General features: G+C 47.3%; 1 protein-coding gene across 1 annotated transcript; it reads left to right on the forward strand.

Annotated features, from left to right (window-relative positions):
- Positions 1-27,130, forward strand: GOSR2 (golgi SNAP receptor complex member 2). The gene is made up of 6 exons (XM_084804371.1): positions 1-64; positions 13,178-13,242; positions 16,528-16,636; positions 17,553-17,685; positions 18,165-18,305; positions 21,304-27,130. The coding sequence occupies exons 1-6, from the start codon at positions 36-38 to the stop codon at positions 21,463-21,465; spliced, it is 639 nt and encodes a 212-aa protein (XP_084660497.1). The 5' UTR covers positions 1-35; the 3' UTR covers positions 21,466-27,130.
- The last annotated feature ends 109 nt before the right edge of the window (positions 27,131-27,239 follow it).

Below are 27,239 nucleotides of genomic sequence, written 5' to 3' on the forward strand. Positions count from 1 at the left end.
GAGCGCGGCGGCGGCGGCGGCGGCGGGCGGCCGCCATGGAGGGGCTGTACCACCAGACCTACAAGTGCGTGTGCGGGCGGCCGCGGCGGGGCCCGCTGGGAGGGAAGGCGGGGGCTGGGGGGCGACCGCGGGCAGCGGCGGGTGCCGCGCAGTCCCGGCGGGAGAGGCCCGGGGGGCGCCGCGCCAGTAGCGAGGGCGCCCGGCAGCCCGGCGCGGCCACGCCGGCGCCTGACCCTGGCCCGGCAGCAGAGGCTGTGGCAGGGAAATGACGGGGAGCCCTTCCTCGGCCATCGGCAGCCCCCCGCCTGCGCGAGCGGCGGGGGCAGCCGCTGCCGTGGCAGTGGGGCGCCGTCCTGTGGCCGCCCGCCAGCGGACGGACGGACCGCCGCGGCGGCTCCGCGGAGCCCGCGCTCCGGGGCCGCCCCCTGAGAACCAGCCTCCCCCCGCGCCGCCTTGCAGGCCGCGCGGGCCAGCCCCGCACTTGGAGGCCGCGGGAGCGGCGAGATGGGGCGCTCCGGGCGGCCAGGCGGAAATGCGGGCGGGACACGTCCAACGTGTCGCCCGGCAGCTGCTGCCCCCGCTCCGCCTTCCCGTGGCCAGACAGCCGAAACCGGCTGTCTAGCCGCAAACGCAGGGCGGCCGGAGCGATCCCCTCCGTGCTTCTCCTGCCCAGCGTTGGATAGGCGGCCGCCTCCGAGTGTGGAGGCGGCCACCTATTCTGGTAGGATTGCCTCCTTAGCCACCGTACTGCCCCAACGGAGAAGGGTGTTGTTTTAACTCTGCAAACTTTTTCTTGCCGTGATGCTCCACAGAACCCTTTGGGTGGCAGCTTACATTTTAACATAATGCAACAATTAAACACTCATTATTCTAGATTAATAATTGAGATCCACAGAGAGCTGGTGAAACAAGACTTCTCATTAGGACCAACCGAAGTAGCGAGCAAGCTTCAGCAGAACTTTTCTTGAGTATGAATGTTAAGCAGAAAATAAAACTAAGGGGACATGCGGAGGGAAGAGAAAAAGGATATAAGTGGGTGTGATGAAAACCCCTGTCCGCACCTTGTGATGGCCCTAAAATGCATGAGGCATTTTGTGGTTATGTGGTGCACTCATATGCATGCTTTACTTGGAAGTAAGTCCAACTGTATCTATTGGGGCTCATTTCCAGGGAAGTGTTCATAGGATTTCAACCTTGGGGCATAATCCTATTGGGGTCGTCGGCCACCTCTGAAGTCGGAAGCATACAACTAACCTATGCAGGGTGGGTGGAGCACAGAGGGGATCCTCTCCTTCACACTCTGCCTGCCCTGCTTTTGTGGCTAGAGGGCTGATTTTGGCTGTCTAGCTGGGGCGCTTCGGAGGGCAGGCGGGCGGGCAGGGATTCAGCAGCACGTAGGATGCTTCGTAATGAAGCTTCCATGGTCTCCCCACCCCCAGGAATGCCCCCTTTTGCCCTCTCCATGCTGCGTTTCTGGTAGCGGCAGCATGGAAAGAACCTCACCGGCTACATGGGTGGTGGTGGAGAGCACAGATTCCTGGCTTCAAGTTCGGAGCACTGTCTACAAGCTCAGAGCCAGGAAACTGAAAAATCGTATGGCCCCCTAGACAGCGTCTAGTGGCCATAGGATTGCTCTCCCCATTGGCTTAGACTACAGCCCTATTCAGAAGTCTGTCACCCAGGCATTGGTGAGAGGAGAGGGAGAAGCCACATTCCAACATCACATCCTCTACCAGCTTTGCTCCTCCTGACATTCATGTGTTCAGTGACATTCTGGAGCATTCAGTTGAATGTGAATTGGGTCCAGTTTCAGATCTTCACAAAATGTGTTAATGTGGAAGGGGCAGAGCTTGCTGGGGCCAGGTCCAGCTCATGTGACTCCAGTCCTCCCTCTGTGCGTTGGCCCTATGCATGGAGGGTAATGTCTAGGGCTGATGTTGTTGTTGTTCAGTCGTGTCCGACTCTTCGTGACCCCATGGACCATAGCATGCCAGGCCTTCCTGTCCTGCGCTCTCTCCCGGGGTGTGCTCAAGTTCATATTCATTGCATCGGTGATGCTATCTAGCCATCTCATCCTCTGCCGTCCCCTTCTCCTTTTGCCTTCAGTCTTTCCCAGCATCAGGGTCTTTTCCAGAGAGTTTTCTCTTCGCATTAGGTGGCCAAAATATTGGAGCTTCAGCTTCAGTATCTGTCCTTCCAATGAGCAGTCAGGGTTGATTTCCTTTAGCATGGACTGATTTGACCTCCTTGCAGTCCAGGGGACTCGTAAGAGTCTTCTCCAGCACCACAGTTCGAAAGCATCAATTCTTCGGCGCTCAGCCTTCCTTATAGTCCAGCTCTCACAGCCATACATTACTACTGGGAAAACCATAGCTTTGATTAGACGGACCTTTGTCGGCAAGGTGATGTCTCTGCTTCTTACTATGCTGTCTAGGTTGGCCATAGCTTTCCTCCCAAGGAGCAAGCGTCTTTTAATTTCATGGCTACAGTCAGTGTCTGCGGTGATCTTGGAGCCCAAGAAAGTAAAATCTGTCACTGCTTCCATTTCTTCCCCTTCTATATGCCAGGAAGTGATGGGGCCAGATGCCATGATCTTAGTTTTTTTAATGTTGAGTTTCAAACCAGCTTTTGCACTCTCCTCTTTCACCCTCAACAAGAGGCTCTTGAGATCCTCTTCGCTTTCTGCCATTAGGGTGGTATTGTCTGCATATCGGAGGTTGTTGATAATTCTCCCAGCAATCTTAATTCCGACCTCTGATTCACCCAACCCGGCATTTCTCATGATGTACTCTGCATATAAGTTAAATAAGCAGGGTGACAATATGCAGCCTTGTCGTACTCCTTTCCCAATTTTGAACCACTCGGTTGTTCCATGTCTGGTTCTTACTGTTGCTTCTTGACCCTCGTACAGGTTTCTCAGGAGACAGGTAAGGTGGTCTGGTACTCCCATCACTTTCAGAATTTGCCACAGTTGGTTGTGATCCACACAATCAAAGGCTTTAGCGTAGTCAATGAAGCAGAAATAGACGTTTTTCTGGAATTCTCTTGCTTTCTCCATGATCCAGCGAATGTTGGCGATTCTAGTTCCTCTGCCTCTTCTTAATCTCATCTGCTTCTGTTAGGTCCCTGCCTTCTTTCTCCTTTATCATGCCAGTCTTTGCACAAAATGTTCCCTTGAGATCTCCAATTTTCTTGAAGAGATCTCTAGTCTTTCCCATTCTGTTGTTCTCCTCGATTTCTTTGCATTGTTCATTTAAGAAGGCCTTCTTGTCTCTCCTTGCTATTCTCTGGAACTCTGCATTCAGTTGGGTATTTCTTCCCCTTTCTCCCTTGCTTTTTGCTTCCCTTCTTTCCTCAGCTACTTGTAAAGCCTCATCAGACAGCCACTTGGCTTTCTTGCATTTCTTTTTCTTTGGGATGGATTTCGTTGCTGCCTCCTGAACAATGTTACGGATCTCCGTCCATAGTTCCTCAGGCACTCTGTCTATCAGGTCTAATCCCTGAAATCTATTCGTCACCTCCACTGTGTATTCATAAGGGATATGATTTAGGTCATACCTGAATGGTTTAGTGGTTTTCCCTACGTTCTTCAATTTCAGCCGAAATTTTGCAACAAGAAGCTCATGATCTGAGCCACAGTCAGCTCCAGGCCTTGTTTTGACTGACTGTATAGAGCTTCTCCATCTTTGGCTGCAAAGGACATAATCAGTCTGATTTCGATATTGACCATCTGGTGATGTCCATGTGTAGAGTCGTCTCTTGTGCTGTTGGAAAAGAGTGTTTGCTATGATCAGCGTGTTCTCTTGGCAAAACTCTATTAGCCTTTGTCCTGCTTCATTTTGTACACCAAGGCCATGCTTGCCTGTTAGGGTATTTCCAAGTAGCGCCAGAAAGAGTGAAGCGGTTGGGCCAAAGCCGAAAGGACACTCAGCTGTGGATGTGTCTGGTGGTGAAAAGAAAATCCGATGCTGTAAAGAACAATATTGTTTAGGAACCTGGAATGTCAGATCAATGACTGATTTCTTGACTTCCTACTTTAGCATTCCAATCCCCTATGATGAAGAGGACATCTTTTTTTGGTGTTAGTTCTAGAAGGTGTTGTAGGTCTTCATAGAACCGATCAACCTCAGCTTCTTCGGCATCAGTGGTTGGGGCATAGACTTGAATTACTGTGATGTTGAATGGTTTGCCTTGGATTCGTACTGAGATCATTATATCATTTTTAAGATTGTACCCCAGTACTGCTTTTCCCACCCTCTTCTTGACTATGAGTGCTACTCCATTTCTTCTAAGGGATTCTTGCCCACAATAGTAGATATGATGGTCACCTGAATTAAATTCTCCCATGCCTGTCCATTTTAGTTCGCTGATTCCCAAGATGTCAATGTTCAATCTTGCCATCTCATGTTTGACCACCTCCAACTTACCTTGATTCATTGATCTGACATTCCAGGTTCCTAAACAATATTGTTCTTTACAGCATCGGATTTTCTTTTCACCACCAGACACATCCACAGTTGAGTGTCCTTTCGGCTTTGGCCCAGCCGCTTCACTCTTTCTGGCGCTACTTAGAAATACCCTCTGCTCTTCCCCAGTAGTATATTGGACACCTTCCGACCTGAGGGGCTCATCTTCCGGTGTCATCTCTTTTAGCCTTGTGATACGTTCCATGGGGTTTTCTTGGCAAGAATACTGGAGTGGGTTGCCATTTCCTTCTCCAGCGGACCACATTTTGTCAGAACTCTCTGCCATGACCTGTCCGTCTTGGGTGGCCCTGCACGGCATAGCTTATGGCTTCACTGAGTTATGCAAGCCCCTTCGCCACAACAAGGCAGTGATCCATGAAGGGGACTCACTAGGGCTGATACCTGCTACAAAAACATCTTGGGTTGAAGCAAAGCCTCCTGGGACAAAAAATAGTTTCTACTTCCTTTATAATTAAAATCCAGTCTTGCCTTAGAACAGAGGCGGGCAACATGTGCCCCTGCTGGCCCCCACTGCAGCCACCTGAAATGAAAAAACCCAAAACAAAACCCAAAAGCAAAATAGCACTCCATAGTTGCCTGTTGTAGTGCTATGAAGCACTTTTCTGCCAAATTTTAACAGCATACCAGAATTTTTTTTTTTTTTTAATTATTACCCTTCTCCCAGTTTGCCTTGCTGGGGGGGGGGGGGTCCAGGAGAAAAAATGGCCCCTAGACCTCCCACAGTTGCCTGGCCCTGCCTTAGAATCTAAGGCAAAGACTGGATTTTAATTTAAAAGGAAGTCGTAGCTATTTTATTTGTCCCAGCAATCCTTGCTGCAACCCAAGATGTGTTTGGCTTAGATGGTACACTGTAATGTCAGCATTTCTTTGTATGTGAGCTTAATTGTAAAATTCTTAAAACTTCACAAAGTTTTTTAAAAAAAATTAAAATCCAGATGTTAAAATAGCATTAGAAATATATCAAGCAGCAAAAAAATGTCCTCAGGTTATTATCAACTGGAACTTCTCAGAAGAAAGAGCAATTGGGAGTAAATGAGACCAAAGTGGGCAGCAGTCTCCAATCTATGTCCTGGGGGGGAAAATTGTAGTGTCATGTGAAATAAATAATAAAAGGTTCCTGTGAACCCAAAGCACGTACCCATCTACAGGCAAGTAGGTAAATCTGTCACATCTCTGCAATCCTTGTTGTTTGTGTCATTCATTCAGTTATCCTTAATGCACCATAATTACCAATCCCCAGAAGAGGATTCTTATGTCTTTCCATGTGTCATTGCTGTGAGTTTGTTTCTCTCCAAATAGAAGGCATGCCTAGAAGTGAACTCATGCAGAGACACAGGCATGGGCTCCCCTGGTAAGGGCTGTACTAACACATTCACACTATAAAACGGGGATGGGCAACTTGTGGCCTTCCAGATGTTTAAGCCTATGATTCCGATCAGCCGTAGCCAGCATGGCCAATGGAGAGGGATCGTTGGAGTGGTAGGGCAAAATACCTGGAGGGCCACAAGTTGCCCACTCCTGCTATAAAAGTGAATGCTTTCGGCTGTAAGAGTGACATGGGCCTCCAGTCCTTCCTTCAGGGGAAAAGTGGGTCTGTGGCCAGCCTACAGATGTTAAATACAGCCAATCCTTTGCCTTTTTTTTTTTTTACCTTGAAGCAAACACACGGGCCCCTGATCCAGATTGGGACCACTGTGTACAGTAGGGGAGGTTTGAATCTTCCCATCCAGCCACTCCCTGCCCCTGTATTTCATCTCTCCTCTTCCTCCCTGCCCCCCCTGCAGTAGGGGCTTTAAAAAAGTAAAAACCTCCATTGGTGCCAATAGAGTTGTTTTTTTAAAGCCCCACACATCTGCAAATTTAGGGGGGGAATGGGTTGGTAGGAAGGTTTAAAGCTCCCCATCCTACATATGGTGGACCCAGTCTGGATTGGGGTGCTGCGTGCTCACTTTTAGGTAAAGAAAAATGAGGATGGGCTGTGCTTGATGTATTTAATGTAGCGTGTAGCTTAGCCCTCAGCTAGTAGACATTCTGGAAACACTGCCATAAGGAGGAGATTGTGAGCAGCAGGAAGGGAGATTAGGTATTGGGGGTAAATTGGGGGAAGGAGGAAGAAATGATGTAGGAGGAATTTAAGAGCCTGTAGAAAGTTCTCGGGCAAGAGCAAGAAGGAAGGATGTGAGGGAGCAAGAGAGGAGATGGTGGCACACAGGAGATGAGCAAACTTTGTGGCCATGGTTGGGCAGGGGAGGAAAGAGGTAAAAGGAGGAGAGTAGGAATGGGAAAAGGTAACAGGAAAGGCAACAAGAAAGCAAAGAAGGGGTACCTTGGAATGGTCGGTGATGGTGAGAGTAGAAGACAGGTGTGGTGCACATTTAGCAGCTATGACAAGGGCCATTTTAGGAAAGCAGGAGTGGGAAAAGGAAAGCTGTGTGAAACCTGATAACTGAGAAGGTGAGGAGTAGTTGCAGTAGCAAGAGAATCCAGCAATGGTTAGCGAGGACTTGCAGTACAATCCTGTACATGGTGCCCCCCCCCCCCCCCGAGGCGTGTTTGTGGTGACACTTCTCAGTGGCTGCTTCCAGGCTGTAGAACTCCCTGCTAAGGGTGGCTAGCTTGGCTCTGGCTCTGGCTCTGCTATTCTGCTGGCTGGCAAAGCTGTTTTAATTCAAGCAGGCCTTTGGCATGTAGGTTGGTCTCTTGGGTGAGGTGCTGTTTTTATTCTGTTATTGTTGTGCCTTTTAACTGTGTTTTCGGTGTATTTGTTTGATTTTAATCAAGTGTTTATTTTCAATTTTCTAGATTCTATAATTGTTAGCGGCCTTGAGCACCATTTTCTTGATGGGAGGTGGGGTAAAAATCAAACAAAAGATAAAATGTCCACTCAGAAGTAAGTCCCATTGAGTTCAGTGGGGTTTACTCCCAAGTAATTGCATACCCATTTGCAGCTTTAGTGATCTGGGCATGTATATGAAGTCAACATTTTCTAGGAAGTATAGAATTTCTGTTTGGAGCTCAGGGACTTGTGGTTATCATTAGAAGAACTTTGCCATTTGTAATATGTCAAGTGAGCTGAGGGCTATGCTTGTAAAGCATCAAGTAATGTCATCCACTTTGGATGTTGGGAAACTGAAACAGCCAATGTGAGTGCTGTGCCAGGAAGATTTAGGATTTAGGCCTCCCAAATCCAACTGTGTACCTTAAACCAAGGTGCGGACTCAGTTCTCTATCCATTGGGCCATGATGGGTCTCCACGCGCACACTGGGCGTGTTCGGACGACATGGGAGCCAATGGTGGTTCAGTACCCACTGTGCGGAGATGGTTACCAAAACATGCCTCCCTCCTACACACAGGACTGCGCAACCACACCACGCTGTGCGGTTTACCTGCCCTTTCCGAGACGCACCCCCTCCGGAGTCCTCCTGGCTTGACAGCTGTGGAAGAGGTATCCTGGCAGCCACAGCCTTTCTTGCTGGCAGGTCTTGGCCGTAGAGGTCTGCCAAACAGAGCGGAGCGGCGGTGGTGTTTTTGGCTGCTCTAGTTGGCCACCTCCGTTTATTTTATTTATTTAAAACATTTCTTGGCCGCCTTCCAGGGCAGAAGCCCTCCCAAGGTGGCTTACTGCAATCAAATACATAGAAACAGTTAAAATATTAAAAGCCATAAAAACAACAGTAAAAGCCAACAATAAAACTAGCAGCAACAACAACACCAGCAACAATGTTACCCTCACATACTCCCCGCATGACATGGTAAGCTGCTGCGGGCCCTTTAGCCCTACTGCAGAGCCCACCCTCGTAACAGGGTGGGTTATGAGGGTGGGTAATTAACCCCTCATGGGTGGTGAGAATGCCCCCCCCGACGTGTTAACCCCTCATGGGTCACTCCTGGAATTTATCTGCCATGGTTTAGTGTACCATGTGAACCTGGCCACTCTCTTACATTGGCCTGTTTCGTACATAATGCTAACCCATGGTATTGGTTGTTGAATTCTGGGTTGTCATGATGTGTGAATGCAATCACGCAAACAAACCATGGTTTGTTAACAGTGAACAACCCAGAAAGAGAACTCATGATTTGCTGTTTGATTGTGAACTGGGTTGTCTAAACTATAGGTTGTCATTATATCTGAACCAAGAACCATGTATCAAGAACCAAAACAACATGGGTTGTTTTGCCAAATTGCAGAGGTGGGAGCGTTAGAAGAACACAGCCACTCCACATGCCGGTGTGCTCTCGTTCGCCCTTTTCCGGAACTAGCAGTAATGCCAAAGTCTGCCTGGCAATGCCAGCCAGGCAGATTGGATTCCCTCCCCCCTCCCGCACGGGCGGAGTTTTCAAGGGACAGCCCCACTGCCCCCGTGTGCCCCATGCTCTGCACTGGTTAGCTGGTTAGAGTCACATGCGTGTGCTTGCTCTCTGTGCTACCTGCACCCCATTAATTAGGTGATTAGATTCACTTGCAGTTCTGTGGCAAAGTATAAGTTCCCAGTAAAACGTTTCGTTGCAGTAATCTGTGGCGTGTTCTTTGTTTGAACTGAGCTAGCAACTAGGGTGTATCAGTCCATGGTTGGCTAGCTGAAACAACCAGGAATGCTAGCCAGATGCTATCTTTGTAAGGGCTGTGCTATCAGTAGTGCTTGGCAGCAGAAACTCAGAGGGGGGGGCAGCTTGAGTGTGGAACCATTAATGGTGTTTGTGAGGTAAATGGGAATTGTCAAAGTATTGGTGAGAGTGCGCTATGGTAATATGAGTCTTTTATTTGAATTGAGAAGCAATTCTGCAAAAATGTTGAAAGATACTTCCTTTATTCTGGTAAAAATCTTTTCCTTTGCACTGCCACCACGGTGAGGAAGGGTTACATTTCTCTGAATGCCAGGTTTCCAGTGCCTTGCCCAGGGATGGGGGAAGGCAGCCTTTCTTCAGCAAGCTGAAAGCAGGAGTGTTCCATGCTCTGTGCGTAGAATGGACCAAGGGTAAGCTGGCAGCTGATGGGGCGAAGCCCTGGCCCTACTGCAGCACCACGAGGTGCTGGGATGTGGGGAGGGAGCGGGTGAAGGAGGAGGGAAGCAAACAAGCCAAGGATTGAGAAAGCGAACCATGGTTTGTTTGATCATCTCCCAAACAAGCATGGTGTCTCTCTTTTGGAGCTGGTGTCCTCAAATTTGACAAGCTTGACTCTGCCTTGGGGAGCGAAGCTTTATGGACTTCTGAAATCCTGCATGTTAAACTCAGTTCCTTTTAAAAATGGACTTCTCTTTGCAACCTTGCTTCTAATTATTGACTGACTCTCTGCCATTGCATGTTCGAGCCTACTTCTACAGGCACAAGAACTAGCACTGAACTCGGATGGCAGGTCTCACTGTTTAACCTTAAAGGGTTAAAGCCAAGCCCCACGATAGTCTGAGGAAAGTGCCGTTGCACGTTCTTGTGGTGTATTTTTGATGTCCACTCCTGAGCTAGTCAGTTCTTTGATAATATAGGTTTGACACGTCTTTGCATCTGGAGTTATCATTTCTTTGGAAACCTTCCTTAAAGTTAATTAAATAAGGGTATGGTGGTTTGAGATTTGGTGATATGCTGGAGCAATCATTATGCTTGTGCCCTCGCATGGGGAAGTCAGTGACAAGGGACTGTGGGGGAGCACTGCAGACAAGAAGGCTTTATCTGGCAATATTAGCGTTATGGCATTTGTACGAACCTTGCTGTTCAAACTATAACAGACCTAAGCGGCTTCTCCTTTCAAATTGGCTCAGGTTTCCCACATTTCAGCAACTGCTTTTTATTGCCCTTTGCCTTTAGTCACTCTCTTTGCATGCACGAGTCATTTCTCTGCCAGACATCTGTTTCTGGGAGATGCCGAGGGGCAGAGCATCCTTTCCCTCCTCTCCCTGCCTGATCTCCTGCTCCTGTTCCCTTTTCTGTGTCTCTGGCCTGACATCCTCGGTCTGTTTCCAAAACAGGCTTTCCAGCTGGCAGGGTAGAACCATTCTCACTATTTGTTTTGGAGGGATCCCTAGGAAAAGTGTCAGGTAATCACTTTGGGACATCCCAGCAACTACCTTGCTTGCGTATGCTCCAGACAAAAACTAGAATAGCACAGGTGCAATTGTGTTCATTCAAAGTGGAAATGTCCACTTAGCCAACGATGGGAGCTTTCTGTTAACATTGAACTGAAAATTTGTCCGCTGCCATAAATTGATTGAGATCAGATTTCATAGTCTGTTTGACTTCGTAAATGACATTGTAAATAATGCCGTGTTAATTTTATGTATTGAATAAATACTTTAAAAGTTTTTCCAATAGCCAAGGATAATTGAATTGAAATATCAGGGTAGAAAAAAATCTATAAAGAATACTTAGTGCATGTTCAGTGTTATATTTTTTTTAAAATTGAAATTTGACTTGGAAATGAGTTTTATTGGAATACTAAATATTTTATGGCATGACAACTCAAAAGCATAAATTTCCTTTACACTGTTTAGATTTTCAGGGGGGAAATGAAGGTACAGAAAATGGCTAACATACTAACTTTAACATGGCTATGTACACAAATATATGTACTTCCTAGGGATAGTGACCTGAAAAAAAAGTTAAATTACAATTTAGTTTTAACTGGGATTAATATCCTCTTTGATTTGACTGGTGCTTTATCAATGCATTAATTTCCTAATTAATATTATGGAAAAAATATAGAACAGCAGATTTCCTCCCCTACTCCTCTGTCAACCCAGCTTTGCAAGTAAGCCCACAATACTTGATAACGTATACATTGTGTTTTAAAATTAGGCCGCCTCTCTTCACATAGCCATATCAGACCTTGGCTCCTCTTTTCTCTTTCTCTGTGGCTTCTCTCTCTCTTTCTCTCTTACTCCTTCCTTCCTTCCTTCCTTCTCTCTGGCTGCCCTTCCTTCCTTCCTTCCTTCCTCTGGCTCCTCTCTCTCTGTGTCTCCCTCTCTCTGGTTTCTCTTTCTTTCTCCCTGCCCCCCTTGTCTTTCTCCCCGCTTTCTCTGGTTCTTTCTTTCTCTCCCTCTCTCTGGTTTCTTTCTTCCTCTCTCTCTCTTTCTTTTTCTCTCTGGCCTAGAGATGTGAAGGCCCGGGAAAAAACAGGTTTTTTTCCAAGGACTGTTTTTGTGTCGTCGTCCCCACCCTTAGAAAAATTGAACAGGTTTGGATTATGAAATATTTTCTTTTAGAATTTAAGACAAGGTGTTTATAGATTGTTACCAAGCTTCTACTCCCACCCAAATGATTTCTAAAAACAATGTAATAAGACTTCTGTAGAAAGACTAGAGATGTAAAATGTCTGGAAGTAATGAAGCCATGGGGAAAATATTTTTTAATCCTCTCTGTAAGATTCTCAGCATAGTTATTTCTTCTATTTCTTATTAAAACTATTGATCCAATGTAGCTTTTACTGATAGATATTTTGGGATGCACCAAGTCATGCTCAGCTTCCCAACTTGTGAATAGAGTCACCATGTCATAATATGGAAGAAAATGTGCATTCTTGACAGTCTGGACAGTTTTCTTCTACAGTGTTTCTGGACTTCTCTTCCTGTGCCCACAGTTCTTCCTGCTTCTTCTGGTTTCTAGGATGATTCAGATGTTTCAAGGACTACTTACTGAAGTTCCCTCTGGGCAGACATAAATTAAGAACCTAAAATATGTTAAGTATAACTTGGTTTGCTCATAAAGTTAATCATGTTTGGTATATTGAATTTTAAAAGTATAGTTTATTTAGACAATTACAAACAGAGTTCTTTTTTTAAGTTTTCAAATACAATGGTAATTTTGTGAGCAAACCATGTTATGCGTAATATAACTTTAGGAATGTAAAAGTTGCTTTATATCCTAAAGCAGCCTTCTTCAAGCTAAAGCAACTTGGTCCCCTACAGATGTTTTGGACTACAGTGCCCAGCACTCCTGACCATTGGCCATCCTGCCTAAGGCTGATACGAGCTGTAGTCCAAAATATCTGGAAGGCATCAGGTTGGGGAAGGTTGTCATAAAGCAACAAAGAGACTTTAGGCCTGTAAAGACTGCTAAAAATTAAGTCTTTCTTATTTTCTATTTTCCCCAAAATTTCCATTTTCCACCGAAAAATACAGGGGAAAGATGGGTTTTTTCCATGGCTTCAAAATTTCCGGAAATACTACATCTCTACTCTGGACCCTCTTTCTCCCCAAATTCCTCTGTCTTGTCTCTCTCTCTCTCTCTTTTCCAATTCCCATGCAATGGAATGGTGCAAGTTCTCCATTCATTTGCATGGGGTGAGAAAAGCCCCCCTGCTGAAAATTGGCAGGGGGCAAGCAAAGTTCACCCCCCACCAAGGACCCTGTTGCCCCAAGGGTTGTTGGTGGGGTGGACTCCCCCCTCCGCCTTTTCTCAGCAGGTAGAACTTTTTTCTCCCTGTACAAGTGAATGGAGGAATTGCTTCACTCACTTGCACGGGGGGGGAAATCGCTTGGCGGGCATCTCAGCCTGGCCTTGCGGGCATAGTGGCACCTGTGAGCACACATCGAGGGCCCCTGTACTAGGGGCTTTGCTTCCATGTTTGGACTGCAGAGTCCCTTTGACTCTGTGCCTGACCAGCAATGTTTATGTCACTTGTTTGCCTTCGTTTACTCCTGAAATAGCCACTGACTGACCAGAGCTCTCCCATTTATTGCCCTTCTCTTTTCAACAGGCAAGTTCATGAGGTCCAGTCATACATGGGCCACTTAGAGACTTCAGATAAGCAATCAATTCACTGTGAGTACCTGATGCAAGAGGGGAGCCTCCTGGCTTGGTCTGATGTCGGGTTGGCACCATGTAGCATGTGGCATTGGGTGGGCTGCTTGGGGCCACATTTGCTTGCATGCATCCACGCATACATGCCCCCACTCACCCTCACGCATGTGCACATCCCCCCCTCATCCCAATCCAGATCTCCGGGAGGAAGGAAAGGCTTTAACTCTGCTCTTCTCCCAGTGATTTTGATGGCAGGGTGTGTGTGTGTGTGTGTGTGTGTTGCTATTTCCCAGCACAATCAGCTCGTGCTTGAAAAGGGGGTGCGTAAGGAAAGCCATCCCTGTGCACCTTTTTTCAAGCACGAACACTGGGATGGGGGTGAGGTTAAAGCCTCCCCTACATTGCAGCACTCCTGTGCAGGACCACTAGGAGGAGGGAGGGTTTTCCTGCACCCCCTTCCCAGTGATCATGCGTGGAAGAAGGTGCATGGGGTGACTTTTCCAGCACAAGAAGATCCTGCTGGGAAACAGCTGCACTGGGATGATTCTCCTCACGTGCCTGTTTCCCATTGAATTGGGCCCCCGCCAAGCTGCTGTCCAAGCAGGGAGCAAGCATGGGGTGGGGGAAGGGAGGTTTCTGGGGGCTGCATGTTGCCCACCCCTGATCTAATGTCACCAAGTTGGGTTTCCTATAAACATTTTACCTTCCAATGTGTATCTTCAGATTCCATTTGCTGTACTGAACAAAGAGTAGGGCAGAAAAAGTCATGGGCAGTAGAGTTTTTATATTCCTGTTAGTATGACAGCATAACATGCATTTTGAAATTGCACTTTAATATATAAATATTATCCAAAAATATGGATAGCAGATGCCATGATGCCTTGTGTTATACATTCGTGTGTCTTGGGCAGCACCAGCAGGTGAGAGGCACCAGCTTTTTCACTTCTCAGGCACTTGAGAACAGTGGCAAGGGAAGATATATAATATTCAAGCTGGCCAGAAGACACACCAGCAGTGGCATACACACCTGCTGACCCCTCTTAGAAAGAACCTTGGATTCTTCAAGTGTGAATATAGTAGTTTGTTTGAAATCCTGTTTGCAAAATGACAGCTCAGTTTTGCACTAGTGAGTGTTCTTACGGTTAGTGTACTAATTAAGCATGCTTTTTCAGAATGATTCCTTCATATGCATCACTCAGTGAACTAAAACTTTTAAAGTTAATCACCTAAGATTCCTTTGAGGATGAAAGGCCCCCTAAAAGTCATGTTTGTAACAAAGATGGTGATAGTTATTAATGTGAGCCAGTGTGGTATAGTGGTGAGAGTGTTGGACTGGGAGCTGGGAGATCCGGGTTCTAGTCCCCACTCGGCCATGGAACCTCACTGGGTGACTCTGGGCCAGTCACAGACTGTCAGCCCAACCTACCTCACAGGGTTGTTGTTGTGAGGCTAAAATGGAGAGGAGGAGGATAATGTAAGCCACCTTGGGTTCCTTGCAAGAGGAAAAAAGGTGGGATATAAATGCAATAAAATAAATAAATGTGCAGTGGAGTGTTTGCATTTACTGCATGATATAAAGCTGAAGGGGTGGGGCATCTTTTCAGCCAGGTTGCCATGGTCATCGCTTTGCCCACTGAGCCCTGCCATGAGGCAATGTGGGTGGGGTCGCGTGCCTTCACAGCTCCACCCGTTTCCTCTAGTATGCCCCATTCAAGTTTATTTATTTATTTTATTTATTTCATTTCTATACCGCCCAATAGCCGAAGCTCTCTGGGCGGTTCACAAAAACTAAAACCAAACAACACACAATAAAACAATTCAAAATATATAGAAGTTGCTGCGCTGTCACTGTTTCACGCAGCGGTTGCACTTGGACAATTAAATCCATGCACCCGCACGCAGTCCCTTTGCTCCTGCTTTGCTCCTCACTTCACGGAATGGTGAAACAAGCCGTTGTACTGTAGTTAACCATAGCTTCCCATTACATATTAACTGGGAAACTATGGCTAAAGGCTTCTGAACAAGCCAGATATGAACCTGTGGTCAAAAATTAGCTTCCAAGTCCTTTTGTGCTCGGAAGCCATTAACCATAGCTTGCATGTAATGAGAATGGCCATTTAAGCCATCAAGTCCAACTCCATGCTCAGTGCAAGAATCCAGTTCAAAGCATCCCTGACAGATGGCTGTCCAGTCTCTCCTTGAATACCTCCAGGGATGGAGAGCCCACTGCCTCCCTGGGTAGTTGGTTCCATTGTCTGACTGCTCAGATCATTAGGAGGTTTTTCTTCATGTTCAACCGAAATCTGCTTTTCTGTAACTTAAGCCCGTTATCTTGTAGTCCTACAGCCTTGGATGATAGAGAACAGGTTGCGGCCCTCTTCTGTGTGACAGCCCTTTAGGGACTTGAAAAGTGCTGTCAAAAGTGCTCAGTCTTCTCAAGGCTAAACACCCAGTGCCTTCAGTCTTTCCTTGTAGGACTTTGTTTCTTGTCCCCTGCTCTTTGTTGCCCTTCTCTGATCTTGTTCTAGTTTCTCTGAATCCTTCATAAAGTGTGGTGTCCAGAACTGGACACACTATTCGAGGTGAGGTCTGACCAGCATAGAGTGGAACTATTACTTCTTGTGATTTTGAAACTATACTTCCATTGATGCAAACTAAAACTGCATTTGCCTTTTTTGTAGCCACATCACACTGCTGACTCGTATTCAGCTTGCGATCAACTACAACTCAGAGATCCTTCTCACAAGTACTGTTGCCAAGCCAGGGATCCCCCATCTTAGACCTGTGCATTTGATTTCTCTTTCCTAATTGAAGAACTTTGCACTTGTCTCTCTTAAATTTCATTCTGTTGTTTTCTGCCCAGTTTGTTAACCTATCAAGACCCTTTTGAATTTAGTTTTTGCCTTCTAAGGTATTAGCAATCCCACCCAGTTTTGTGTCATCTGTAAATCTGATAAGCATTCCTTCTACCACTTCTTCCAAGTCATTAATAAAAATGTTGAAGAGTACAGGGCCCAGGACCAAGCCCTGCAGCACCCCACTCATTTCCTCCCTCCAGCTGTGGTTAATTACTGCTTCCTGGCTTCTTTTGCTCACTTGCACAAAGGGAGGAAAGAAACAGCAGCCTGCTTGTGAATATCCTGGCTTATTAAGCTAGGATTTTATCATCCATATGTGGCCAGTGTAGGCAGAGCTTACTGACAAAACCAGGCATTGTGATGGGAAGAAAGTACTGTGCAGGTTAATATTGTGAGTGATCTTCTCACCCTGATACAACTTGCCCTGTTTCTCTTCTCCCTCCTCCAGTGGTAGAAAATGAAATTCAGGCACGACTAGACAGAATCTTCAGCAACCTAGAACGGTTGGAAATCTTTTGCAACAAGGAACCGCCCAGCAAGCGGCAGAATGCCAGACTGTGAGTTACGCTCCTCCTTTGCCCTCCCATGTTGCTTTTTGTTGCCTAGAACATCCCTCAGCACGGTGTTCTGACCTGTTATCAAGGGACATTTTATTGTTATGATGGTGATAATTGGTAGCTGCCTTCCATATGGGATTGACGGTGCAGGGGTATACATTTTCTTATAAATAAATGCGACTACATGAAGACCTTATAAATAACCTTTCTCCCACCAATTTTTCACAGATTTTATGGAGGTTTACAGTAAAGCTCTAAGTAAAATAACTAGCAGATCACAAATCAAAGGGAGATGTAATACTAAACTAAATAAAGATGTCTTGCAGCACTTGCAAGCAAGGGCTGATCTGGATCTGTTTGATTCCATAAAGTTTTGGCTACCGTACAGAAAATCCTGTTTTGAATTACAGTCAACTTTGTTGTTTTCACTGAATGCTCTCTAAGCAAGTCCTCTGTGCCAGATGTCATGGGACAGGTGGGCACAAATGGGACTCTTGAGGGAACCTGTTGGGGGAGAAAAACCATCAATGAATCAAGCTTTTTTTTTTTTTGCAGCCCAGTGTGTAGCAGGGAGTGGCAAAAGATCCCAGGTTGCATCTCTGGACAAAAGGGGTCTTGGGTTTCACAGCTGGGAAAGACCCCTACCTTAGACCTTGGAGAGCTGCTGTTAGAGTATACAGTCATGGGCTAGATGGTCTGACTCAGTAGAAAGCCGTTTCCTGTGTCCATCTGTGGTTAGGGGCAGGTGTAAAGCTGCTAACCCTGGCTCAGGTTCAGCCCAAGTTTCCCATGTCCAGGGAAAACTGAATTCGGCTGTTATTGGCACTGCATTCTGTTATGATAACCCAGCCTTCTCTAGCTCATTCCTGTATTGAAATTTGGGAGCTTATCACCTTTCTCTGACTTTTCTTTTCAGCCGAGTTGACCAGCTGAAATATGACACCCAGCACCTGCAGACGGCGCTGAGGAATTTCCAGCATCGACGCTATGCACGGGAGCAGCAAGAGAGACAGCGCGAGGAGCTTCTGGCCCGGACATTCACCACCAACGTATGTCTCAACCTGAAGCCAGGGGACTCCTGCTGACTCTCTTTCCTCTTTCCCACCCTTTCAAATATTTACAACCATGGTTCTCAAATGCGGTTTGTGAAACCCAGGAGTTCAGCACAGAGAAGAACAGTAATGATGGGCAGACTTGCCAGAAGACGCACAACTTCTCTGACATTTCTGGTCGTCTGCTGTAATACAGAGGTCTAGCAGAGTGCTATGGGGCACACTCTCAGGGCACAGGCAGTGACAGGCTTGCTCGCCCACCATGCAAAGAAGTCATCTTCAGAATGCACAGGTTGTTCTCTGGCAGGCACAATGATGTGGAAAAGATTCCGTTAGGGCAGGAAGTGTGAACGTCACTATTGTAGAATGATGTTGGTTTCATGTGGCTGTGTTGACACCCTTGTCCTGTTGGGTTCGGAGTGTCAAGGAAAGGTAACCAAGATGCTTCCCTTTCCTTCCCCCCTCCCCCTTTGCAGGATTCTGACACCACCATTCCGATTGACGAAACATTACAATTTAATGAATCCCTTCAAAATGCGCACCGTGGCATGGATGATCTTATTGGCAGCGGAACCAGCATCCTACAGGGCCTGAGGGATCAGAGAGTGACACTAAAGGTGGGCATAGGATGGGGCCGTCCGCTTTTTTGTAATGGGTGATGACTAGGCACCCACTACTTTTGTAATCTGATGAATTTTCAAAATTCAGAATGGTCAAATTCCAGTGCAAGGTCTCTTCCTGTTTCTCTCTCTCTCCCCCACCTCACTCCAGTCTTCCTCCTCTTGAATTGCACATAACCTACATCTCTCTCTGTCCCTTTTTTAGATGGCTAAGCTAAGGTTTTGACTCTTGGAATCTGCTGCTGCAGCACTTTCCCTGGGAACCTTGAACTTCAGAGTTTGTGAATGTAATAATAATTCATCTCTTCAAGATTTTTGTGGTTGTGATGAGCACATCTGAATCTTGAACTGAGTTTTGCAAATCTGCTTCTGGAAAGGAAGCCCTCTTTACTGTTATAGTATCAGCCGTGGAAGGACCATAGCTCAGTGACAGAGCAAATGCTTGGCATGCAGAGGATCCCATGCTCAGTCCTGGCCTCGCCAGTTAAAAGGGTCGGAAAGCCTTGTGCCTGAGACTCTGGAGAGCCACTGCCACTCAGAGTAGGCAGTACTGGGCTAGATGGACAAGGAGTCCGTCCATGTATAAGGCAGCTTCTGGTGATAACACAGTAGAGCTAAAAGTGAATCTGAAGGTTGCCTGTCCTGCCCCAAACCCATCCTGAAAGAGGATCCTCCATGCCCGTGGTTCCTAAGGAGAGTGGCATTTATTTGTCTGAGGTTTCCCTCAGTTTGCTTTTCCCTTTGGATTGCCTATCCTCCAACTCGCTGCCTCCTTCATCCCGCAACATCCCCTTCCTATCTCTTCCCATGGATCCCCCCTTCTCTGCTTACTGCTGGTTCTAGTCACCTTTCTGCAGTCACCCTGCACCCTGTCCCTTCAGCTCCTCTGCCTTGGGGGGCTTCTTCCCCACTCCTCACCATCTCTGCCTTGCCCCTGTGCCCCCCACCGCCAATTTCCTGTTCCTGCACCATGTAACCTTTTCTCTCCTTTCTCCTCCCTGCCCCCAACCCCCATTCTGCAGAGGTTAAAACCTCAGAGTTCTTGGCAGCTGCTGACATAAATACCATTTCCGAACTCTATGCCTGTTTTTCTTCAAATCTCAGCTGTTTTCTTCTGGCGAAGCTAGCAGTTGGAAGCCAACTGGATGGTCGACTGGCTGTGGGCCTTGAGAATAGGGCAATCCCTGATACTGTGCAAAGCTAGATAAATGGCTTCCCTGTGTTAACTTGGCCCCACTTGGACATAGCTCTCTTCCCAGGTCAAAGTAACCAGTGTCAGCCACTTCTGTCACTTAAGGATGCTACAGAATGTGACCTTGTAGGGATGGCTTCACATTTTCAGTGCAGGGGATGATATTGTGGAAATGAAACGTAGCCTTTACTATCCTGTTGTAATCATGATGAATAAAGATGACTCAGCTAGGCAGAAGCTTATTGGTAGAATACGTGTAGATGGAAGTGGAAAGTCCCCTTCATAATTCCAGCACAAGAATTCTCATGCTTCCTGTATCTGTACCCTCAGTAGGCAGCCTGCAGGCATCACACCTGCTGCACTTCTCCAGCTGGCTGCCTCCCCTTCCCCACAGTGCAGCTTTGCTGTTGCTCTGGCACTGCCATCCTTCTGTCATACCTCATGTGAAAGGGCTGCTGTAGGGCTGGGCAGAGCCGCTGGGAAAAGGAGGCACAAAGGCTCCATGGGTCTGCAGCATACTTCTGATTTCCTAACGGAGGACCTCAGTGGCATGAAGACCTTCACTGAAAAACACACAGTAAAATGTAAAGAGTGAAACACGCAGAATTTCGCCTCCAAAACCATCCTAAAAGAGAGTGCTGCTTTGCAGTTGGTAGAAGGCTGGTCCTCATACCACTGGTCTTCAGCACAACTCTTTTGCCACCCGAACAAAGGTGGGTTGCAAGAGCATGGGAGCCGCCACGGCTTGAACTGCATGTTCAAATCTACCAAATATAAAGATTATTTTATCAGGATGAGCAATTTGGTGCAATTACAAAAACGAAAGTCGGAACAACAAGAAGAAAACTACAAGACAAATTAAATCAAACTGCCTCCATTTTTTCTTTTTCTTTGTTTTAAATGTATGTTTTAAAAGTCTTGAGCAGCAACAACATATTTACAAATGAGATGGCAATTCTGATCAACTGCTGAAGGAAAACGATTGGTGGGGGAGTGGGGGGGAAGAAGGAGAAAGAGGATTATGTAGTGGGTCCAGAACATCCAGACCATGGGCCTAATCCCACCTGTGGAGCCCCACAATCTGGCCTATGTAGTCTCCTGGGGCCCTGAGCGCCAAGCCCTGCTCCCTGGGGGAATCCTATTGGAGGTCTTCTCCTTGCTGCTGTCTCTAAACTGAGGTTGGAGATGGCAGTGGGGCATCCCCTGCTGGCACAAAGCCTATACTGTTACCCCTGGCCAAAGACAGGGACTAGGGGGGGAGGCAGTGGCGTTGGAACATGTCCACACTGGAAATCTGCCGCTCCCCCAGATTTGAGGAAGTCCCAGCCCCCCTCAGCCCTGGCGCTACCTCAGATCTGAGATCGCAGCAGGGAGGAAGAGTGGTGGGCCCTGCTTCCCCTTCCCATGCAGTGGGGGAAGGAGGTGGGGCATGCCAACCAGCTGACTCTCCTCTGGTCCTCTGTCGGAGAGGCAAGAGGGACTCAGCTGCTTCTCTTTCATGCGGAAGGAGGTGGGGCACATGAAGACAGGGTACAGCCAACCTAGTCTCCATTGCTCCCTCTGACATTGTACAGCCCACAGAGGGGTGGGGTGGTCATCTGGCCCCCAACCAAAAAGCTCTGTACCTGTGGTATATAAGGTAAAGTGGGGCCCATGTTTCAGGCTTGGGAAAGGTTGAAGGCCACTGCTCCTTAGGGGACATTGAGACTGAGAGGTACCAAAGCCTATCAGGCGTCTTGGGTGCTGGAAGGCCCTACCGACGGCTCTGTCACTAACACTGTCATTTCTCTCTGTCACCTTCAGGGCGCTCACAAGAAAATTATGGATGTTGCCAACATGTTGGGCTTATCCAACACAGTCATGCGCCTCATTGAGAAACGTGCCTTCCAGGATAAGTACTTCATGATCGGAGGCATGCTGGTGACATGCGTACTCATGTTCCTCGTGGTGCAGTATCTGACGTGAGTGGCCAGAGAATTTGCTGGTGACTGTGTCGGACTACCTTTCTTCATAGACCTCCAGCTTGACTGTGAACCTTCTGCCTTCTGGATTGGTCATGATCTCTGTTTGGTCCCTGTGATGCTCAAGTTTGGTGACATATGTGGTTTGTGGCACTTGATGCTAATTAGTGCATATGAAGCCACATAGCAGTCAGATTTAATACCATTCTTCAGTCATGTTGCCCATCTGACACTCAGTTTTAGTGGACAATATGGCATGTGCTGGCCATGTACTGCCTCACATTTGTAGTGCCTATTCATGTGCCCACATAACCCCAGTGTAATCATGAAGGAGCCCTACAAGAAAAGGGCCCAAATGTGCTAGACCATAACATCAAGGCCGTGGCTGTTTCATATGAGCCAGGTGAATGCCATGGTCACCTGAGAGAATGAAGCAGCTGCACTTTACCTTACTACATGTTGGCTTTCCTGCAACACAGTGGCAGAGAGGGTGTCTTGCTTTCCATAACGCTTGAAGTGAATAGACATCCTCGTGGTCCATGCGCCAAAGATACCTTTTTTTGGCTGCCATGGATTTTGTCTCTTGCCTTTTATCTAGGATAAGCAGATCATGAACACTAGTCTAATCACAATGAAGTAACTCACTTTCAAACAGTTAACAGTAAGGGATGCGTTCAGGGATCTTGTTGCGATGGATGGCCCAGATGGACAGAATCTAGGGACTAGAAGTGAGGGCAGGGGATGCGTATGTGAAGCTGACAACCTACATACCATTTAAGGTGTAGTACATTTGCAAAGATCCTTGCACAATGCATTCATAAAAAGCTTTTATTGCAATTGAGGCCACCAGCTCGCAGCACAGCTGTAGTGTTTCTCACAATGGATAGACCATGGCATCCGGCACAGCCATGAAGTATCTGAGAATCCCAGCTTTTCTGTGTTAATTTTTTTCTAGTCCTCATAGATACAAATGTAATTATAATACCATAATAAGGTAAAAGCTGGATTTAATTACCCTTGCAACTCCAGTGTGTCATCTCTATGGGGATGGTTGTCTGCTGCATGACTATGGCACATCTTGCATGGGAGCAAATCCCATTGAACACAGCAGACTCACTTTGTGGTTAATAGGTACAGCGTTGCCCTGTAACATGCCGCCACTGCCACCACCTCCTAGTCGCTCACGAATTCCATTGTCCATTGCCTTCACTATGCACACTTGGGTGACTGGGCAATAGGCACCCTGTTTGCTCGGAGGGCCATTTCAGGTAGCTACAGGTAAATGTGCACAGAATGTGCCCCTTGGTACAGCAAGGACTATGGGCTGTGTAAACTGTGGGAGTCCTGCAGAAGCTATGCAGAGGTCCTCGGGTTTAAGTGAATTCCTATAATTGGCATATTCAGTTCTATCTTCAGATTTAGTTGCAAATTTTCTGGTTGCAAACTACCTCGGAGTTCCACTTAATTGCTCTGTTACCAAGGCTGCAATTTGAAGCCTTTTCCACCACTCCTCAATTCAGTAGCTTTCTGCCTTGTGCCGAAATACACATAATCGTGTCACGCAGAAGTTGCTATCTTGGCTTGTTCTTTATAACTCCTTATTTGATTCTTGCTCCATTCATACTGATATGAATAGTGTTTCAGTTGGTTTAAGCAGATTAAAAATACTTCCAAAACAGGCAAGGTAAACATTCAACTTGGCAATTGTGATTTCATTCTGCTTCTTTTTCCTCTGGCATTTTAAGCATACACCCTTGCCTCCCCAAATTCAAGTGCATTTTCCTTCCTTTTCCGGGGTGGGGATGGGGGGTTCAAATGCTCTACAAGGAGATCTGTAGTTGAGAGGCTTGCTAGACATCCATAGATCTGCTGTCCTGCTCCCTGTTCTTTTTAAGACAGAATCCCAAGAATGTGAGGTTGTCTGAAGGTGTTTTTGTTCTTGCTTTAAAAGTGTCTGGCTCTCTAGGTTTCAGTTGCATGTGTGGGGACAAACACCATGAGAATAAGTGGGCAACTTGTATGAAATATTAGACAGTCTAGGAGTCTGGTAACCTAAACAATATTTTGCCTAACACAAGCCTCTCTTCTTTGGAAGCACCCAGTTCTATGCAACTTGCCCTCCACAGCCCCCCATTATGTATAATAGGCTAAAAGTAACTGCAGTGATGTCACGCAATATTTATGAACGTTCTGGGTGACGCAAAAGGGCAGAAGGGGATTCTGTTGACTTTTTTTTTCCTTTAAAGAAGTTTCAAGGCCTTCTGATGACAAAGAGAGGAACTGGGCTTCTGATCTGCACTCAGTGGAATTGTGTGCATGTGCAGGTGGAAGGGGTCCCAAAGCCACAAGGTCCAGCACCATAACCCCCTTGCTCCCCTGGGGATCCGCCGGTACAGTCCAGGGCACAGCAGCCCACAGGCCAGGGACAGAGGTGCTGCAGAAAGTGTAGCAGCAGAGCAATCGACTTGGTGGCTCCAGTGAGTGAGTCAGCCCCCTGCTGCCACCAAGGCCACAGAACACCAGAGTCGGTCAGCTGGTGTGCGACCGGTGGGGCAGCTCTGTCCTGGCCATGGTGGGCAATCCCCAGCCACTTATACCAAGGGACATTTCAGTGGAATGGAGCCCCATGTCCATGGCAGCTTTCTTCCACCCAAGAGGGAAGTGGCTGGATATATGCGCTTTGACCTAACAGTAGAGGCTCCCAGGTTGAAATTTCAAGATATCCCTAATAAATGTCCTGGCTTGAATCCCATATGTTTAATTCCATAGGTACCCCAGGATTTCTGGAGCCCTTAGTACGTTATAGAACCAAAACCCCCAATGTGTAATGAGGCGATTCCAGATTGTTAATTATTTCTCTACTTGGCTCTGTGCCAGTGTTCTCCAAGCTTTTGACGCCATGGAACTGAAGTTTATCATGTGTCGTTTTAGGTTTAGCAGATTTTGGAGCACAAAAGAAGGGGATGTCCCTCTCTTAATGCTAGCTGAGCACTGTGTTGGAGATAAACGCTGCTCCTGGCTCCTCTGCTTCCTCTTCAAGTGGTTTAGTTGCTGCTGCCGCACTTGGCCAGCGCCCCAAAGGGATTTGGCGAGCCAGGTCCGCCCTCTAGTGCTGGTAAATGCACCTTCCATCGTAAAATGTTCAGCTTCCTCCCCCCTCACTTCTGAAGGAATTCAAATAAACCCTATGTTAGAGATCCCGCCCTTCATTCACTGGCACATTATGCCCGCTCAAAGCTCCACAACTACAGTGGAAAGGTTGCCAGTGGTGAGGTAAAATTTAGGTTAGCCTGCAGAGAATGAGTAAAAAAACCCACACCAACTAGCCACTGCTGACAGCAGTCTCTCTCTTTCAAAATGATGCCATTCCGTTGTCTTGGGCTGGACGGCACCATTAGCGCCATGCATTAGAGGGAGGGATGGCCGTGCGTGCGTGCACAGCCGTCTGCTCACCTGTAAGGCCATCTGAGCAGTCAGTGGGTACAAAAAGGACACACACTGCCTTTCTGAAGCAGGAAGAAGGGCCGGCTTGGTGCCTGTTCGAAACAAGGGCTACCAGGCTCAGCCAGTTTGTTGACCCCCTTTGCATATCCATCTAAAGTAGCATTACATTAAAACTTGTTGCCGATGGATCGGAATGCTAGACAGAAGTAATTATGAAGGTTGGTAGAAGAGTTGTCACCAATGTGATGCCAAAGGCCACCGCTGCTGTTTTCCTGTTCAAAAAGAGGCGTTTCCAAGTAGGCTGTTCTGAGGGCGAAGCAGCGCCATTCCGCCAGCCCTGCTGAAAGACCTGAGTTATGGAGGCTCCACTGCCCTCAGCGGTTAGCACCAGCAGCCATCCCAGCAAGCTGTATGGAGAGGAGAGGGAGAGCAGGGCCATTCTGCCAGCCCTGCTGAAAGAATCCCCCTTCCCTGCTCCTTTTTCCTTTTGTGTCGTGTCTTTTTAGATTGTAAGCCTGCAGGCCGGGACTGTCTTGTTTAATCTGTTATATGTAAGCTGCTCTGGGAGCCTTTTTGGCTGACGAGCAGCATCAAAACACTTCAGATGAATAATAAGTTAATAGAGTAAAATGAAACTTGAACCAACTACTTCAGTCTTGTGTTAAGAAGTATGCTTTAATTTACATGGATGTGTGGATATGCATGTAAACCAAGCACACGCATGAGGAACCTTTTGGTGTTGAACTCTAACCATGTAGGAAAAACCTGATACGCAAAAGCTGAGACAGTTAGAGACCACAGACTAGGTCCTTGAAATAATTGTTTTATTGAATAAATACTCAAAATTAATTTAACTCTCACATTAGGGGGATTAGAGATTCATATATCCAAAATACGTTAACATTAAGAAGGTTAAAAGATAACAAAACTTTAAAGCTAGATGCAATGGAATACATAGAAAGTGTGTGTGTGTGTGTGTGTGTGTGTTCAAAAGGGAGTGATGGAAGTGTGGCACCTTGAAGAGAACAGTTTTTATTCAAGCACTGAGCAAAAAGACAGCAACCCACCCTCACTGGGTTCTCACAGAATGAGAAGCAATGGTATGCACCGGAATATTCAAAATGGCGGCTGCCACCATGGGGAAATTCACCACCATAAGGTTGGTTGACAAGCCACCCAGAACCAATGGGGTGTTTTAGGGTTGCAGGAGGCTTGTCAGCCATCCCAACAACCCACCCTTGCTGGCTTCGCACATAATGAGAAGCTACAGCGCGCCTTCACCCTTCCCTGAATATTCAAAATAGCAGCTGCCACCACGACAAAAAGGTGACTACTTCTTACATGGGAGCCAGGTTGCAGAGAGAAGAAGAAAATGGCTTTCCTTTCTCCTTGATGGGAGAGGAGAGGGGAAAGGGATGGGTCTTCTGCTCTGGCTGCCCCAGGTCCTTGTGAAAAAGGTAGTCAGGGGATCTTGTTGATGGTTTTAAACAAAGGGGCCTCACTACTGTATTAAAACGTCAGCTTGGCATGACAGGCTTTATCCTTTGCCTCTCTTGAGAGGAATGTTGCTGCTTTCCAGTTCAGTTTTGACACACACAAAAGGTGTTAAAACGTTTCAAAGGTTAAACAAACTGGCTAATATGTTCTCTTTCCTTTTGATCTAAAGTGTCAACACAAAGACTGGGTTTGCACAATCATGGGGAGAGAAAATCAGCCACCGCGGCTTATTTTCCGTCTCCGCATGTGCTGGTTGTGAGCTGCCTAATTAGTGTAATTCCTCTGGCCAGGCGTGGGCTGCTGTGACGTCCATACCCCGCAAGGCTGGGTGATTGGGGTGGCTTGTGCGAGGGTTTCAGGGTGGCTTGTGAGCCACCCCAGCCGGCCACCCTTGCTGGGTTTGGATGTCACCGCAACCCGCACTGGGCGTGGGTAATTATGCTAATTAGGTGGCTTGTGACCAGCAAAGGCGGGAGGGGAAATAAGCTACAATGGACTATTTTCCCTCTGTGATCACGCAGACCTGCCCAGAGGGATGAAGAAACAACGGACTGGCTAGAAAGTTGTCTTTGGGAAGCCACACGAGCACGCCTGGATTGCCCTACGGAGCTGTCCTGCCAGGCTCCAAGACAAAAGAACAGCCGCCGCCCCAGCCTTCTTCCAGGCCCGGGCCATTTCTAAGCAGAATTTGGGGGGGGGGGGGTTGCGACACCTGTGGCCGACGCTGATAGCCCCCGTACTGCTGCTGTTCTCCGCACGCGCGCTGCGCTCGAAATACTACGCCGCGGGGTCACCAAGTCGAAGCCGCGGGCTGGAGGCGGCCATCCCGAGGGCCCG

This window comes from Heloderma suspectum, chromosome 6 (genome assembly GCF_057233095.1).
Source record: "Heloderma suspectum isolate Gila_16-S chromosome 6, 16-S_ref, whole genome shotgun sequence".
Lineage (NCBI taxonomy): Eukaryota > Metazoa > Chordata > Lepidosauria > Squamata > Helodermatidae > Heloderma > Heloderma suspectum.

Coding starts and splice junctions, on each gene's coding strand:
- GOSR2 (XM_084804371.1), top strand. CDS start 36: ATGGAGGGGCTGTACCACCAGACCTACAA. Junction 13,243..16,527: donor AGATAAGCAATCAATTCACT/GTGAGTACCTGA, acceptor TCCCTCCTCCAG/TGGTAGAAAATGAAATTCAG. Junction 17,686..18,164: donor CCCGGACATTCACCACCAAC/GTATGTCTCAAC, acceptor CCCCCTTTGCAG/GATTCTGACACCACCATTCC.